The sequence below is a fragment of the Lynx canadensis genome, chromosome D4, assembly GCF_007474595.2.
Source record: "Lynx canadensis isolate LIC74 chromosome D4, mLynCan4.pri.v2, whole genome shotgun sequence".
Classification (NCBI taxonomy): domain Eukaryota; kingdom Metazoa; phylum Chordata; class Mammalia; order Carnivora; family Felidae; genus Lynx; species Lynx canadensis.
In genome coordinates this window covers 42127162-42141631 of record NC_044315.2, presented here as the reverse complement: position 1 = coordinate 42141631, position 14470 = coordinate 42127162, and the positions used below count along the sequence as shown (strand labels likewise).

At 33.6% G+C, this 14470-nt stretch overlaps 1 protein-coding gene across 1 annotated transcript in view; it reads right to left on the bottom strand.

Annotated features, from left to right (window-relative positions):
* CNTLN (centlein) overlaps positions 1-14470 on the bottom strand; it is a 312305-nt gene that overhangs the window by 40114 nt on the left and 257721 nt on the right. Inside the window, exons 20-23 of the mRNA XM_030293937.2 lie at positions 10729-10826; positions 8927-9053; positions 7393-7530; positions 6422-6607 (exon numbers count right to left, since the gene is read on the bottom strand). Of these exons, the coding sequence (XP_030149797.1) occupies positions 6422-6607; positions 7393-7530; positions 8927-9053; positions 10729-10826 (549 nt within the window). The remainder of the gene's footprint in view (positions 1-6421; positions 6608-7392; positions 7531-8926; positions 9054-10728; positions 10827-14470) is intronic.

Below are 14470 nucleotides of genomic sequence, written 5' to 3'. Positions count from 1 at the left end.
GGAGACTAAAGGATATTCCACTAAAGAATGAATGGGATAACCAATAAATTAAAGAGGAAATTAAAAAGTACATGGAAGTCAATGAAAATGACAACATGATAGCCCAAAACTTCTGAGATGCAGCAAAGGCAGTCATAAGAGGGAAGTAAAGAGCAACCCAGGCCTTCCTAAAGAAGGAAGAAAGGTCTCAGATACACAACCTAACCGTACACCTTAAAGAGCTGGAAACAGAACAGCAAATAAAACCCCAAACCAGCAGAAGACAGGAAATAATAAGATTAGAGCAGAAATCAATGCTATCGAAATAAAAAAACAAAACAGTAGAACGGATCAATGACACCAGGAGCTAGTTCTTTGAAAGATTAACAAAACTGATAAACCCCTAGCATGTGTGACCAAAAAGAAAAAAGAAAGGACCTATATAAATAAAATCAAGAATGAAAGAGGAAAGATCACAACCAACACTGCAGAAATAAAAACAATAATAAGAAAATATTATGAGCAGTTATATGTCATAAATTGGGCAATCTGGAAGAAATGGACAAATTATTAGAAACATATAAACTACATAAACTGAAACAGGAGGATATAGAAAATTTGAACAGACCCATAACCAGTAAAGAATTTGAATTAGTAATCAAAATCTCTCAAAAAATAAGAGTCCAGGGCCGACGGCTTTCCAGGGGAATTCTACCAAACATTTAAAGAAGAGTTAGCACCTATTCTTTTGAAGCTGTTCCAAAAATAGAAATGGAAGGAAAACTTCCAAACTCATTCTATGCAGCCAGAACTACCTTGATTCCAAAAGCAGACAAAGACCCCGCTAAAAAAAAGGAGAACTACAGACCAATTTCCCTGATGAACATGGATGCAAAAATTCTCAGCAAGACACTAGCCAACCAAATCCAACATAACATTAAAAGAATTATTCACCATGATCAAGTGGGATTTATACCTGGGATGCAGGGCTACTTCAATATCCATAAATCAATCAATGTGATAAATCACATTAAGAAAGAATATGAACCACATAATCCTCTCAATAGACACAGATAAAGTATTTGACAAAATACAGCATCCTTTCTTGATAAAAGTCCTCAAGAATCTAGGGATAAAGGATCATACCTCAAGATCATAAAAGCCATAAACAAAAGACCCACCGCTAATATCATTCTCAATGGGAAAAAATTGAGAGCTTTCCCCCTAAGGTCAGGAACACGGCAGGGATGTCCATTCTCACCACTGTTATTCAACCTAGTATTGGAAGTCCTAGCCTCAGCAATCAGACAACACAAAGAAGTAAAAGGCATCCAAACTGGCAAGGAGGAAGTCAAACTTTCACTGTTCGCAGATGACATGATACTCCACATGGAAAAGCCAAAAGATTCCACCAAAAAACTTCTAGAACTGATTCATGAATTTAGCAATGGCACAGGATATAAAATCAATGCACAGAAATTGGTCACATTCCTATACACCAATAATGAAGCAGCAGAAAGAAATCAAGGACTTGATCCCATCAGAACTGGACTAAAAACCATAAAACACCTAGGAATAAACCTAACCAAAAAGGTGAAAAATCTATACACTGAAAACTATAGAAATGTCATAAAAGAAACTGTAGAAGACACACACAAAAAAGGGAAAAATATTCCAAGCTCATGGATTGGAAAAACAAATTGTTACAAAGTCGATACTATCCAAAGCAATCTACATAGTCAAAGAAATTCCTATCAAAATAACACCAGCATTCTTCACAGAGCTAGAACAAATAAACCTAAAATCTGTATGGAACCAGAAAAAATCCCGAAGAGCCAAAGCAATCCTGAAAAAGAAAACCAAAGCTGGAGGCATCACAATTCCAGACTTTAAGCTGTATTACAAAGCTGTAATTATCAAGACACTATGGTACTGGTACAAAAACAGATGCACAAATCAATGGAACAGAATAGAGAATGCTGAAATGGACCCACAGACATATGGCCAATTAATCTTTGACAAAGCAGGAAAGAATATTCAATGGAATAAAGACAGTCTCTTCAGCAAATGGTGTTGGGAAAACTGGACAGCAACATGTGGAAGAATGAAGCTGGACCACTTTCTTACACCATATACAAAAATAAACTCAAAATGGATGAAAGGCCTAAATGTAAGACAGGAAGATATCAAAATCCTAGAGGAGAAAGCAGGCAAAAACCTCTTTGACCTCAGCCACAGTAACTTCTTACTCAACATGTCTCCAGGGGCAAGGGAAACAAAAGCAAAAATGAACTATTGGGACCCCATCAAAAAAAAAAAAAATGCTTCTGTACAGCGAAGAAAACAATCAGTAAAACTAAAAGGTAACTGATGGATTGGGAGAAGATATTTGCAAATGACATATCAGATAAAGGGTTAGTATACAAAACCTATAAAGAACTTATCAAACTCAACACCCAAAAACAAATAATCCAGTGAGGAAATGGACAAAAGACATGAATAGACACTTTTCCAAAGAAGACATCCATCCAGATCACTAACAGACACAATGAAAAAATGCTCAACATCACCCATCATCAGGGAAATACAAATCAAAACCACAATGAGAAACCTGTCAAATTGGCTAAAATTAACAACTCAGACAATGACAGAGGTAAGAGGAACACTTTTGCACTGCTGGTAGGGATGCAAACTGTGCAGCCACTCTGGAAAACAGTATGGAAGTTCCTCAAAAATTAAAAATAGAACTACCTTATGACACAGCAACTGCACTACTAGGTATTTATCCAAAGGATACAGGTGTGTTGTTTCAAAGGGGCACATGCACCCCAATGTTTATAGGAGTACTATCGACAATAGCCAAAGTATGGAAAGAGCCCAAATGTCCATCAACGATTGAATGGGTAAAGAAGATGTGGTATACTATACAATGGAGTATTACTTGGCAATCAAAAAGAACAAAATCTTGACATTTGCACCAACATGGATGGAAGTGGAGTGTATTATGCTAAGCGAAATTCATCAGAGAAAGACAAGTATCATATGACTTCACTCATATGTGGAATTTAAGATACAAAACAGATGAACATAATGGAAGGGAAGCAAAAACTATAAAAATATGGAGGGGGACAAAACACAAGAGACTCTTAAATATAGAGAAAAAACTGAGGGTTGCTGGAAGGGTTGTGGGTAGAGGGATAGGCTAAATGGGCAAGGGGTATTAAGGAGGACACTTGTTGGATGAGCACTGGGTGTTATATGTAGGGGATGAATCACTGAATTCTACTCCTGAAATCATTATTGCACTATATGCTAATGAACTTGGATGTAAATTAAAAGTAAATAAAAAAATAAAAAATAAATTAAAAAAAATTTTAAGAGCCAATTTTTAGAGGAATAAAGAATACAAATAATAGTGGGGTTATTAGGGGAAGGAGACAGGAAGTAGCATTGTTATTTTATTGTATAGTTTAAATTTTCCTTTTATAAAGATTCCATAAATTGAAAATATATCATATATTTAAGTAAATTTCTAGGGCTATGCTATGTCAGTTCTTTTAAATTTTTTAAAAACATTTTTATGTTTATTTATTTTCGAGAGAGAGAGGAGAGCCACAGCACAAGCAGGGGACAGGCAGAGACTGAGACACACAAAATCTGAAGCAGGCTCTAGGCTCTAAGCTCTCAGCACAAAGCCTGATGCGGAGCTCAAACACATAAACTGTGCCTGAGCTGAAGTCAGACGCTTATCCCTTTACTTATTTCATCCATCCCCTCACCCACCTCTCGCCTAGTAATCAGCAGTTTGTTCTCCAAGTTAGGAATCTTGTTATTTTGTCTCTTTTATCTTGGTTCGTTTTGTTTTTCAAATTACACATGAGTGAAATAATATGGTATTTATCTTTCTCTGACTTTGCTCACCTAGCAATATACTCTCTAGGTCCATCCATGTTGTTGCAAATGCAAGATCTTATTCTTTTATATGGCTGAGTAATACTTCATTGTACATCTATATACCACATTTTCTTTATCCATTCATCCACTGATGGGACACTTGGGTTGCTTCTATAATTTGATTATTATAAATAATGCTGCAATAAGCATAGGGGTCCATATATCTTTTCAAACTAGTTTTTCATATTCTTTGAGTGAATACCCAGTAGTGGAAATCCTGGGTTATATGATAATTCTATTTTTAATTTTTTGAGGAACCTCCATACTGCCTTCCACAGTGGCTGCACCAGTTTGCATTCCCACTAATGGTGCGTGAGGGTTCCTTTTGTCCACACCCTCACCAAAACTTGTTGTTTCTTATTATTGATTTTAGCCATTCTGACAGGTGAGAGGTGATATCACACTGTGGTTTTGATTTGCATTTCCCTGATGATGAGTGATATTGAGCATGTTTTAATGTGGTGGCCATCTGGATATCTTCTTTGGAGAAATGTCTGTTCATGTCTTCTGCCCATTTTTTAATTGGGTTACTTGTTTTCTTGTGTGTTGAGTTGTATAAGTTCTTTATATATTTTGGATACTAACTCTTTATCAGATATGTCATTTGCAAGTATCTTCTCCCATTCAGTAGGTTATCTTTTAGTTTTGTTGATGGTTTCCTTCACTGTGCAAAAGCTTTTTATTTTGATGTAGTTTCGACAGTTTATTTTTACTTTTGTTTCCCTTGCGTCATGAGACATACCTAGAAAAATGTTTCTATGGCCAATGTCAGAGAAATTATTGCCTGTGCTCTCTTCTAGGATTTTTATGGTTTCACATCTTACATTTAGCTCTTCAATCCATTTTGAATTTATTTTTGTGTATGATGTAGAAAAGTGGACCAGTTTTATTCCTTTGCATGTAGCTATCCTGTTGTCCCAGCACCATTTATTGAAGAGACTGTCTTTCCCACTGCCTAGTCTTGCCTCCTTTGTTGAAGATTAATTGGCCATATGATCATGGGTTTATTTCTGGGCTCTCTATTCTATTGATATATGTCTCTATTTATGTGCCAGTACCATACTGATTACTATAGCTTTGTAGTATATGACATGCCAGTTTTTAATCATGCATGCCTTCTGAAGGACACAATGGCATGAGAACTTAATCTCATCAAAAATTGTTAAAAAAAAAAAAAAAGAAAAAAGAACAGCGTGGTTACAGGAGAAAAGAGAGAAAGAGTTGCTTTCCCACTGTAATCAAACTATTTTGGTGATTATTTTTAAAGGCCAAAGAAGTATCATTAAAATCTCACATTTCTGGGGCACCTGGGTAGCTCGATCAGTTGGGTGCCCAACTCTTGATTTCAACTCAGGCCATGATCTCATGGTTTGTCAGTTTGAGCTCCGCACTGGGCTCTATGCTGACAGTGCAGAACTTGCTTGGGATTCTGTCTCCCTCTCTCTCTCTCCCTCCCCCGCTTGCTTTCCTTCTCTCTCAAAATAAAGAAAGATAAACTTTAAAAGAAATCTTACATTTCTAATGGAAATTTAACTTGATTAGGTAGTGATCATTACTTATCACATGCCAACTATTTTGCAAGGCACCAGGTAGATGTTGTGAAGGTGGAAATTGATAAAACATTGTCTTTGACTTTAAAAGACTCATAATCTCTCTAGTGGCAATGGATTCCTTTCCTAGCTATAATACAAGGCAGAAGAAAAGGCACCACATAGAGGTGTAAATGACTTATAGTGGTACTGAAGCAGCAGAGCAATCACCAGATTCCTGGTCTTCAGTGCCTGGTGTCTCTGAAGCCAAAGCTGCTCTTCCTCAGCTCTCACAGAAGAGTTAAGGGAAGAGCTCTGTCCAAACGTATGGGGCAAAACTACAGACCACAGGCCTAAAAGCTTCTTATAAAAACTTTCAAAGAAACCACCTGTATCCTTCCCTTCTCCATCACCCTCAGTGGTTCCTTATAGCCAATTACTGAGCCTTTCTGGGGATTCTTCAGCTGTCAGATAATTTCTAGAGAGTACAGCCTTTGAGGGCACTTAGGTTTGTCTTCCTTTTTTTCTGCTAAGTCATTTACCGTTCCTTTACCCATTCCATGTCTGACAGACTATGGACTGGGGTTGAGGTGTCTCTGAGCTTCAATAAACCTGGGACAAGTTTCTGATTGTTCCTGCTGGATTTTCAAAAGGAGAGTAGAATGGAAATGACTTAATTATTTCATCTTAGAATCTGTCTTATGTGATTACTGCAATTTCATAACTGAACTAACATTAAGAAAAGAATATTAAAAACAGGGTGGAAAATTTTAAGCTCAAGCTATAAAACCAGATCTGTTATAGACAAAAATTGAACAATGTGGAGAGTAAGGTAGAAGAAGATGTTTTATGGTTTTCAGAAAGCAGAAAGAAATCACAAAGTATCCCAAATCGTCTCAAGTAAGCCACCACTCTGCCTGAACTAAAGCACGAGTTAGTAAACTGCAAATAATTCAAACCTTCACAAAGATGGTGAACTCCTCCACTTTCTCATTGGCTAAGAGCAACTTCTTTTGTGCACCTTCTAGGGCCTGCTCACTTTTCAGTGCTAATCCTTGAAGATGCTTGGATGCTGCTGTTTCAATTTCTGCCATTGCAGATTCGGTCTCACTTATTTTTGATACTAGGAGACCAAGCTTGACATCCTGCAAAAGACCGGTAATCACAGAATAAAAAATAATTCATAAACATATTTAGAAGATTTAGTTATTCATGTTAGATAAAGAAATGACTTCATGATTCTTTTTATGTATGTGTTTGTTTTTATTTGGGTTAAATTGATGTTTTTTTTATTTTCAATAAAATATGGTGAGCACATATTCTCATACATTTATCATCAAAATTAGTTTGTTTTTAAAAAATTATAAATCATTAAAGACATGGAAGCTATTTTAGACCAAAGATCTCATATGTCAATGGAAATATTTAATTAGTTTATAAGTTTAGGTGGATCTAAAAAATTTATATCCACTTTTGCCAGTTCTTAATAGTAGTATTCATTTAAAAGACATTATCAAGGAGCACCTGGGTAACTCAGTCAGTTAAGCGTGCAACTTTGGCTCAGGTCATGATCTCATGGTTTGTGAGGTTGAGCCCCACATCAGGCTCTCTGCTGTCAGCATGGAGCCCTCTTCAGATCCTTTCTCTCCCTCTCTCTCTGCCCCTCCCTTGCTTGTGTGTGCCTTCTCTCTCTCTCTCTCTCTCTCTCTCAAAAATAAACATTAAAAAAATGAAAAAAAAATTATTAAGATACAAAATCTGTTTCTCTAATATAGCATTACCTTTCATGTTAAACAAATGCTTAGTGTTTCATGTAGAGGTATGAACAGTTTTGTTCATAGTAATTTTGGGCAGAAAAAAATTACAGTTTTAAAAATGAAAAAGATATGGTTATATTCCATTTCTAAGCTAACATGTCTGAAAAGCATACCTTTTTTTCTAATTCCTCTTTAGTTTTTTGATACATCTGTTCAAACTGTGACTTCTCCTTTACAGCAACACTGAGTCTCTGTTTTAGTGAATCAATTGACACCTTCCTGTTGGAACACTCTTCAGTTAGTGTCTTCACCTACATTAAAAGCATAACGATAACTATTATTGGTAAAGCCATTCTAGGAGTATACTCTATTTGTTTCAACAGAAACCAAATGATCCATGAATAAGTCTAATTTCATTTATTTTCTCATAAATGATATCACATTTAAATAATAAGAGCAAAAAAATATAAATGATATCAAATTCAAGTAAATTAGATTTGGAGAACTCACTATGAATGAGACTAAAATCCTTAAATCAATAGCAAAATGAAAAATGCACAAAAATGTATGAATACAATACTAATTTTAACAATGTTTCCTTTAATTACTAACCTTAACCTCCTTAAGCAGGGGATTGGTTGTCTTGAATTCTTAAGTCATGGATAACTTTCAGTTCTATCTCCAATATAACATGTACTTTTTAGGATAAAATTAAATAATAATGTAACATAGTTATTATACATTCGAAAGAAGAAATAGTTTTTCTTTTTTCATTTAATGCCACTAAAGATATAATTACTTATACACAGATTCTAAGACTATATCTGAAATGATTATTAAAGTTTAAAAATCAGCAAAATTTCAGTGATAACACTGAAAAAACCTAGAGGAAGTAATTATAATTTATGTGGGTGTGTGGGAAGAGAAAGAGAAAGAAAATCCACATGCATTTGTCTTGCTCATGTAAAATTTTCTTTCTTAAATCCATTTGAGCTAAGAGATACTTAGATTTTTATCTCCAACAAGAAAAGTAAGGGAGATGCTCTCTCTGGAGTGGATAACATTTAGTGAATGCCAGAGCACAAGCTGCTTTAGGAGTTGTGCAAATAGCACCTTTTTTTTTTTTTTTTTTTCTTAAATATCTCTTAGTCAGCAAATTGCTGATTTCTACTTTGAGGCCAGATATACAACTATGTTAAATAAAGCTCTCTTCCTAAGTATACTGAATTAAGTGTATCCAAGGAAAAAGTACACTTTTAAAAAACTGTGGTAAGTACACTTTTTAAAGATCTTCTGGTAGTTATTGGTTATTACCTTTTTCATTTAAAAATATATGCTTGATTCTATCATAAATGTTAGTAAATTAAAGCAAATAAATAATTTATAAATTGTATAAATTCAACTTTAAAATGTTGAATAAAATGTAATTATATACCCAGAAACATTGAAAGTTTTAAAAATTAAACGTGATTATCCTCTCATGTATTTACAAATATAAAGAGAACGTGTGACTATATTATGTATGACATTTTAGAGTTTTGAATTTTAAAACAAATAACGTACTTTCAGATCAAACAATGTAATTATGTAACAGCAGACATGTATTCTATGAATATTTTCTAGGAATTTATTAAGACTGAATATTCAAGTTAAGAAGGTAAGAGAAAAGTGGTATTTTCTACTGTCAGAGAACATAAAAATTGATACCTTTTTTTCAAGATTTTCTAACATTTCATTAATACTCTCATTACTTTCCAAATTTACTTTCTGTCGAAATTTCAAGTCCTCTATCAAATGTCTTTTCATGGTTATATCCCTCTCCATTCGAGATATCCTTGAAGGGGAAAAAAGAGATTTTATAAGAGAGATAGAAAATACTTAATTTTTAAATGCTAACTGATATTAATTGCAAATTAATAAGATATTTGCATGAGATGGAGTACTGATCTATTCATACTCTGTGTACTTATAAAATCTAAAATCCAGTTGTGACCAGTAATTACAGTATAATATATATGCATTAAGGCATAAAAATAGAAGAATTGAGAAAGATTGACAAAATTTATGAAAAATTAAAATTATTATATTTAGGGGTGCCTGGGTGGCTCACTTGGTTGAGCATCTGACTATTTTGGTTTGGGTTGTGATCTCATGCTTGTGACGATCAGCCCCGTGTTGGGCTCTGCACTGGGAGCCTGCCTGGGATTCTCTCTCCCCTCTCTCTCTCTGCTCCTTCCCTGCTTGCACTCTCCCTCAAAATAAAAGATAAAAAATAAAATAAAATAATTATATTTAAATTATATTATTGCATTGCTCAGAAAAATCAAACTGATATTCAGAGATCATTAAAAAGCATAGCACTGATAGAAAATAATTCTGTATTTTAATAAACAAACAAATGTAAAAATCTTATGATACAAAAACACTAAAATTAGGCATGGTATCTTCTAATTTAATATCACGTACGATTGAACTGACATATCAGTTTAGCTTAAGCTGATGACAGATATGAAATGGTAGCTGCAGAAACAACTATTACTGTGCCTACTAAATCATAACAGGTAACATTTACTGAGTGCTCATTAGGTGCCAGTCTCTGTTACAAGCACTTTGCACGCTCTCTCTTAATCGTCACAAGAATTTTACGAGCTAATACTATTAAACTGAGATACAGAGCTGGCAGGTAGAGGAACTAGGATTCAAAGACCATTTCTCTAGGGCCCTCACTATTAGATAGTAAATAAGACTGCCTCTTATGCTAATAAATAAACTTGAAGATACTTTGTTTACAAAATTAACCAATATTTTTGTCAGTAGTTTCATCTGTTAATATCACTTCTAAGTGATCTTCACTTAAAATGTAGTATATATGTATCTGCATTATTTTGCTAATACATATGTATATATTCTCAAATTATCAGGGACAGACTGGCATTCCACCTAAACATGTTATCACCCCCTAAGCTCTCATACATCTATAAATATACAGAGAAAATCATTTTGATTCAGTGAGATAGGACATTTTAAACCCCTTTTTGTTAAAAAAAACAACAACACATAAAATACAAACTTTTGTAATCTTCCATTTATTTTAGAGACCAACAAAAACTTTCCTTTTCTTCCACCTTAGCTTTATAAGCTTAGGCATTAAATCCAATTCGAGATCAACCTACATATATAATTTTGGTCAAAGAATTACCACATTCAGAAGTGTTTTGTTCGTAGTCTTTAGGTCATTAATTTATATACATTCAAAATTAAATGGTTACTTCTAAGAAGGAAAATATAACTTTAAATATTCTTACTCTAATTAAAAAATATTAAATTGCTTGTCATCAACTATGCTTATAGATAATATTCCTTGAACTTTCATCTTATTGAGGCTTAAACATGAAGGAAGGAAAAGCTAATTTTTAACATGGGGTTTTGTTTCTTGCGTGCAATGTTTAATAGAGTTAACTACCACTAGGTGGCACCAAATACAATGGATAAAAATATCAAGAACATACTTTTCATGCATTTCCTTTATGTGTTCTTCTTTTGCTAGGAGTTCAAATTTCAGAGACTTCACATTTGAGGACTGTTTAGTGAGCTCATTAGTTGCATTCTAGATTAAAAACACATATAAAATCAAATAAACTTTTCAATTTTTGGTCAAATGCAGCATCAAAATAAATGCCATTCTCATGAAGAATAATAATATTGAAATAAATTGATTATAATTAAGAAGGGCATTTTAATATACTTGTATATTTTAATATTTTGAAATGGTTTATTTTATATGTTTTAACAGAAGTACTATGGTATACTAAATTTTCATATAACACACCAAAACCACAAAAGAATGCCATCATATAAGAATTACAAAAAGTACACACCCAAAGTACTTTCTGAGGAATAAGGACTATCTCTGTAAAATGTAAATGTGCATGTGATTAATTTAGAATTTTGATAGGCTAACAAGATCACGTGAAATGAAAGCTTGATTTACTAAGAACCTGTTGTAACAGACTAAATGTGGTCACAAATACTTTGCTGCTCCTCCCATCAAGAGGGATCCATCTTCTAAACCTTTAAGCCTGGTCTGGTCTGGCCTGTGATTTGCTTTGACCAAGGCAAATGTGGCAGAAATGACATTATGCAAGTACCAGCTGCTGGGCCTAAACCCTTGCAGCTACACCTTTGGCTCTTGGAATGCTGCCTGGGATCACCTTGCAGGGAAGACAGAGGAAAGGCCATGGAGGAGTACTGGGGTATCCCAGCAGACAGCCTGCAGACCAACACCCAGGCTGTGAGTGAGGCTATCTTGGAACTTGCAGTCCAGGTAAATCCTTGAATTAAAAGAATGCAGGCATATCAGAGTACTCACAAGAGAGAAGTAAAAGAACTGCCCAGTCAACCCACCGGATCATAAGAATTAATAAACTGCCATTGTTTTGAGCTGCTACATTTTAAGATAGTTTGTTAGACAGTAATAGATAACTGATAAGGAATCTTAGGGATACTGAATACTTCCTTACTTGAATTTATTGATCATACTATTTATTATTAAAATATTCATGCATAAACATGAGTTTTTCAAAGCAGAACAGCTTTGTGGTATTTGTTAACGCACAGCCCAAGAGCCAGAGGTACTAGTGTATCAGGAACCCTAACTTTCAATTTTGACTCAAGTGCTAAGTAGATAAGTAATCTGACACATTACCTAGTGTGTCTGATATTATAGTTTCTCCACCTACAAGACAGTAATAACATACATTAAGTTACTTGTTAAAATTTAGAAGTATTAACTTGATATAAATAGAATAAAATATGATAGCTTTAAATATATTTGGAATAGTTATTTTGCTAATCTTTCTTTGTAACTACAATCAATTGTTTCTGTTAGAGCTATTCCCAGGTTTGACTGACTTACGCTAAAAAAAATTGTAAATCTGTAAAGATGAAACCATTAATCATGAAACCATTGCTCACACCATTTAAATACAAGTCAAATTCATTAGACAGACTTTAAATATCTTATTGGTATAGAATATGTGAATAAAATTTTTGAAATAATTTTAACTTTTACATTAAATATATAAATTTCTTAAAAATTTAGGCTTAAAAACCTTAACATGGCAAGTAGACTGAATTTTAAAAATTTTGATTAAATGTTTGTGTAATGCAATCTAAATTTCCAGCATATATGATGTGAATTGCCAGAATAAGATATTCCACACTAGTGAATTTAGCAGATAATTGAAGCTTTTGCTTTAATTATTAATCTTAAATTCTCTCTGGAATGATTGTTCACTCACTTAGAAATATGAACATCTATAATTACATTAAGCTAATAGAGATACTTCTATATAGCTATATATTATAATCACTGTATAATTATATATATTATATTGCTGTATTATAGTATCACTATATCATTATATAGTCATGTCTTTTGGAACTATTATGATATAAATGGCAACTTACCCCTACTCTAAATGGTCCCAGAGTGCTGTTTTTCTAATTTTGTGTTTTTACCTTAACATTTTAATATTTTCTTTTTCTCTGTTGCTCTATTGGTCTGTTGGTCGACATTTCTTGCTTTTCCCATATTCCTGACTGAAAACAATCATCCTGCCCCTTAATATGCCTACTTCTCATTCGCTACTTTTGAGATATTTTCGGCTCAGAAGTTAAACAAATAGACTTATTAGAGTGGTACTTAAAATAAAACACAACGGGCAGTAAATGAAGCCTGACAATATCTTCAGTGGAATAAATTAAGTGGATTTTAAGGTAGTTGTTTTTAGACTTAAGGCTGTTATTTTAGGTGACTGAAAATGCTATAACTCTGGCTTCTGGATAGTTGAGGGATTACTGAATTACAGTAAATAAAACAACACCAGCTTGATATATACTTTTTCTAGAATCTCTAAATCTCAGAGCCACTTCATTTGATCCTTAAAAATCCTTATGGAGTGGGTAGAAAGGTATGCCTGCTTTCAACCTCTGGAGAAGTTATTTCCTCAGTAGAGTCCCATAAGAAGTTAATGCACAAAGAGTGATCAAAACCCAGGGCCTCTAGCATTTTCCATTTCTGCTATACAAAATTTATCTGCAGCATGACCTCAAATCTGGAGTAAAACATGTATGTCAAAAATGTCACAATGGTAAGAATCCATCATGGTTAGAGCTTTCCTATCTAAGTTTGTTAAACATTTTTTTTTTTTAATTGCAGAGTGTAATGAATGAAAGCATTGACTCTGAAGTCAGATGGACTGAGTTCTAATCTCAGCTCTATCACTTAGTAGCTTAGTGACCTTGGACAATTAACTTACCTTTTGTGTCTCTGCTTTCTCAAAAGTAAAATAGAATAACAGACCTTATTTCACAGGGTAGAAATGAGGATTAATGAATTACTATTTGTAAAGGACTTAGAACCAGCCTGGCAACAGGTTACATATAAAGGAACAGTAGTTTAAAAACTACTATGCTTCATTACGAACTTACTGGGAAACTGGAAAAGAACACGGTATATATCAAAAGGGATGCTTTCAACAATCAAGAAGTCAAAGAATCACAAATATAAATTAGAGTAGTATTCAATTCAAAGTGTGTATATAACTACATATAAACTAATACAAAATAATGGTATATATATGTACATACATGTATGTATATTGGTATATTGTATATGTATACGCATATATATAACATTCACTGGAAGGAATTTGTATGTCTCTAAATATTTGATCATCTATCTATATAAAGTTGGGTACCTTGAAGAAACATATCTAATATGGGTAAAAATGAAGATACAGAAAATACACATGAGCACTCAAATGATACTGAATGTATCACGTATATCTGAGAAGTACACCTAAGAGTTTATACAGAAAAGTCTAAAGTTACTTGGATAAAATAAAAAAGATGTATATAAGCCTTTAATATATACAAATCTAACCAGTTTTTCTAAAAATTTAGCATAAAAACATCAACTAGAAAAGAAGTCATTTCTTGGAAAATTATTGTGCTAACGATTTGATATCTGTCATGGATTGAATTGTGTCCCCTCAAAATGTATATGTTGCCGTTTTAACCCCAGAACATCAAAATGTCACTGTGTTAGGATAAGGCCTTTAAAAAGGTAAGTATAATAAAATGAGGCCATATCGGTGGGCCTTCATCCAATATGACTGGTATCCTTCCAAGAAGAGAAGATTAAACACAGAATCACACAGACTGAGGGATTACCATGTGAAGACACAG